The 2,831-nt window shown below is 38.6% G+C and overlaps 1 protein-coding gene across 1 annotated transcript; it reads left to right on the forward strand.

Annotated features, from left to right (window-relative positions):
* The first annotated feature begins 343 nt into the window (after positions 1–343).
* Positions 344–1,922, forward strand: LOC131436178 (ornithine decarboxylase 1-like). Its single transcript, XM_058604724.1, has one exon. It carries the CDS (start codon positions 364–366, stop codon positions 1,645–1,647), a length of 1,284 nt encoding a protein of 427 aa, XP_058460707.1. The 5' UTR covers positions 344–363; the 3' UTR covers positions 1,648–1,922.
* Positions 1,923–2,831: the final 909 nt, after the last annotated feature.

Here is a 2,831-nt window from a genome sequence, read left to right on the forward strand (position 1 = left end):
ATATTTGCTGGATGTTACGAGAACCGAGATAATTATTACAAATGGTCCTATCGGAAAATGTGTACAACCTTTTGTTCACTTTCTCTTTCGATTCTGACGGCCTAAATATCTTCATTATTTTTTCGGATTCGATAGAAAAAAAATCGGTTTTATTCATCACATTCAGTGAGAAATGCCAATAATACCGTAATGATCGAAAGAGAAGTTTCAACCGAGATGCAAAATTAGGACCACTTGATATTGATATCGCTTGACTGAACGTTTTGCGCTCATTCATAATTCTTTCACAACCTATAAAATGATCTCTTGAGAAGTTAAAGGAATTAGTTATTGTTATCGGGTTATAGGCTGCAGATTGCAGTGATGCGTAAGATTCGGTACAATTTACTCGAACGCGGCGCGTCGGTGAGAGACGTAATCGATTCGGTTGTGGCACGTGGTCCACATGATGTTCCGGTACACATTCTTAATTTGGATGACGTCGTGGAAAAGCATCGAAACTGGCACCATCAACTGTCACGCGTGGAACCTTTCTATGCGGTAAAGTGTAATGACGACCCAGCGATACTGCGTACACTCATCTCCCTTGGAGTAGGATTCGATTGTGCATCTAAGCAGGAGATTGAAAAAATTCTTAAGCTAGGAGCAAGTCCCACAAAAATCATTTTTGCTCACACTGCTAAGTCAATGGACTCTATAGACTATGCAAAGTCTTGCAGCATTGATCTTATGACGTTCGATGGAGAATTTGAGCTGGATAAGATCAAACAATTACATGCCGATGCATTATTAGTACTTCGTATCCGCTATGATTCTTGCAATGCACAGATCTCACTAGGAAAGAAATTTGGTTGTGATCCAGATCAAGAAGCTCCCCAGTTGCTAAAGTATGCCAAAACTCTAGGATTGGAAGTTGTTGGAGTAAGTTTCCACGTAGGTTCTGGTAGTGAAGATCATGAATGTTTCCAAGGTGCTATAAAATGTGCACGTAGATTATTTGACTTTGCACACACGATTGGTTATCACTTCCATCTGCTTGATATCGGTGGAGGCTTTCCTGGTGATCACAATAAACCAATTGATTCTTATGCGAAGACAATCAATTTAGCTCTTCAACGTTTCTTTCCTTTAAAATTGAATGTTCGTATTATTGCCGAGCCAGGTCGGTACTATGTTGCATCTGCTGTCACATTGATTACAAATGTGCAATCGAAACGAATTGTGCGCAACTCTCAGGGCGATATCACGGACATCATGTACTATCTCAACGATGGCCTTTTTGGATCGTTCGATTGGCTGAATCCTCGTCAGCATCCCCCAGAAATCATACCCGGCAATCATCAAATTGTTCGATCACAAACTGGACGGTTTTCCTCCACGCTTTGGGGCCCAACATGTGACTCAACGGATCTGATCTGCTCCGGCATGATGCTAGAAGAACTGCGAATAGGAGACTTCCTCGTGTTCGACAACATGGGAGCTTATGGTATAACGTTGGCGACTAATTTTAATGGTTTCGCCAAACCTAAAGTGTTAACTTACATTAGCCGGGCGGCATGGGAAAAGCTCAAATTGGATAAACATGGGAAATCATTAAAAAGAAGTGCTCCCGTAGTTGCCTCAAACAACTGGAACAGTGCTGACTAAAATCTGCATACATAATTATTATTATTAATGTCGTTATACCCGGCATTAACCTGAATCAATTAATAAAATTAAGTATATTTCTTTGACTGATCGCATTGCTAAAAATTGTTGAACAATGTGATATGTTATTGAAAAGATTAGTTAAAAATGTTCTGTTTCAATACACGTGTACGAATTATAACTAATAAATCATTGATATTATTTAAACTGTATATTAAGCATTGGTACATATCTATCCAATCATTCATGCACACTTGTGCCAACGTATTTTTTAAATTCTCGAAACAGTTGTTAAAGTCTTAAAGTCTAAAGTTGAAGTTGTCCCAAATTTATAAACAAATCGTTTGCCTATCTTTATTTGACTGAGAAAGCCGTATTTTTTCCGATAAAACTCCAAATCAGTCGATATGTACAAAGTTGTTAAAGTCAAATTCCGGAATAGCCTTCAATGCGCGTAGCGTTTCACGTTTGATGTATTTATTTGACTCAAAACGATTTGCCCGGAGCGGTCGATTTAGTTTGCCGAATATCCAGAAGTCCCACGGAGCTAAATTAGGCGAATACGGTGGTTGTGGAACGATATTGGTTGATTTTTTGGTGAAAAATCACGAAGTCTCAATGCAGTATGTGACTGTGCATTATTGTGGTGCAAAAACCAATAGTTGTTGGCCTACCCGGTGAACGACCAAATTGGTTAAAGCCGGGGTAAAAAAAATAGTTGTTGGCCAAAATGATATTTCAAAATGGTTTTTACTAATCCTTCCGATATTCCAACGATCCCAGTAAGGTCTCTGACTATTAATCGTCGATTCTCGAGCCCAATTCCTTGATTTTATTGACGTGTTCATCATCAGTTGATGTTGATGGCCGTCCTGGACGTGATTCGTCGTCAACGCGTTCTCAACCCTCTTTGAACAACTTTTATCAATCAAAAACATTTGCTCGCGACATTTAAATATCACCGAAGGCCTTTTGCAATATTCTGGACGTTTTGGCACCAGAAATTTGATCTCTCACACAAAATTTAATGGAAATTCCTTGTTGAATAATTTCACTCATTGTAAAAATTGGCGATTGCATTTTTAATACTTCAGAAAGACAGACGTATGAATATTTCAACATGACACTTGACACAGATATCACTAATAGTCATACCAACCTAGAAAATATTTGTAGACGAATAA

Source organism: Malaya genurostris, chromosome 3 (assembly GCF_030247185.1).
Source record: "Malaya genurostris strain Urasoe2022 chromosome 3, Malgen_1.1, whole genome shotgun sequence".
NCBI classification, from domain to species: Eukaryota; Metazoa; Arthropoda; class Insecta; order Diptera; family Culicidae; genus Malaya; species Malaya genurostris.

What these genes read in the sequence shown, in the direction of transcription:
- LOC131436178 (XM_058604724.1), top strand. Translation starts at nt 364, where the DNA reads ATGCGTAAGATTCGGTACAATTTACTCGAACGCGGCGCGTCGGTGAGA.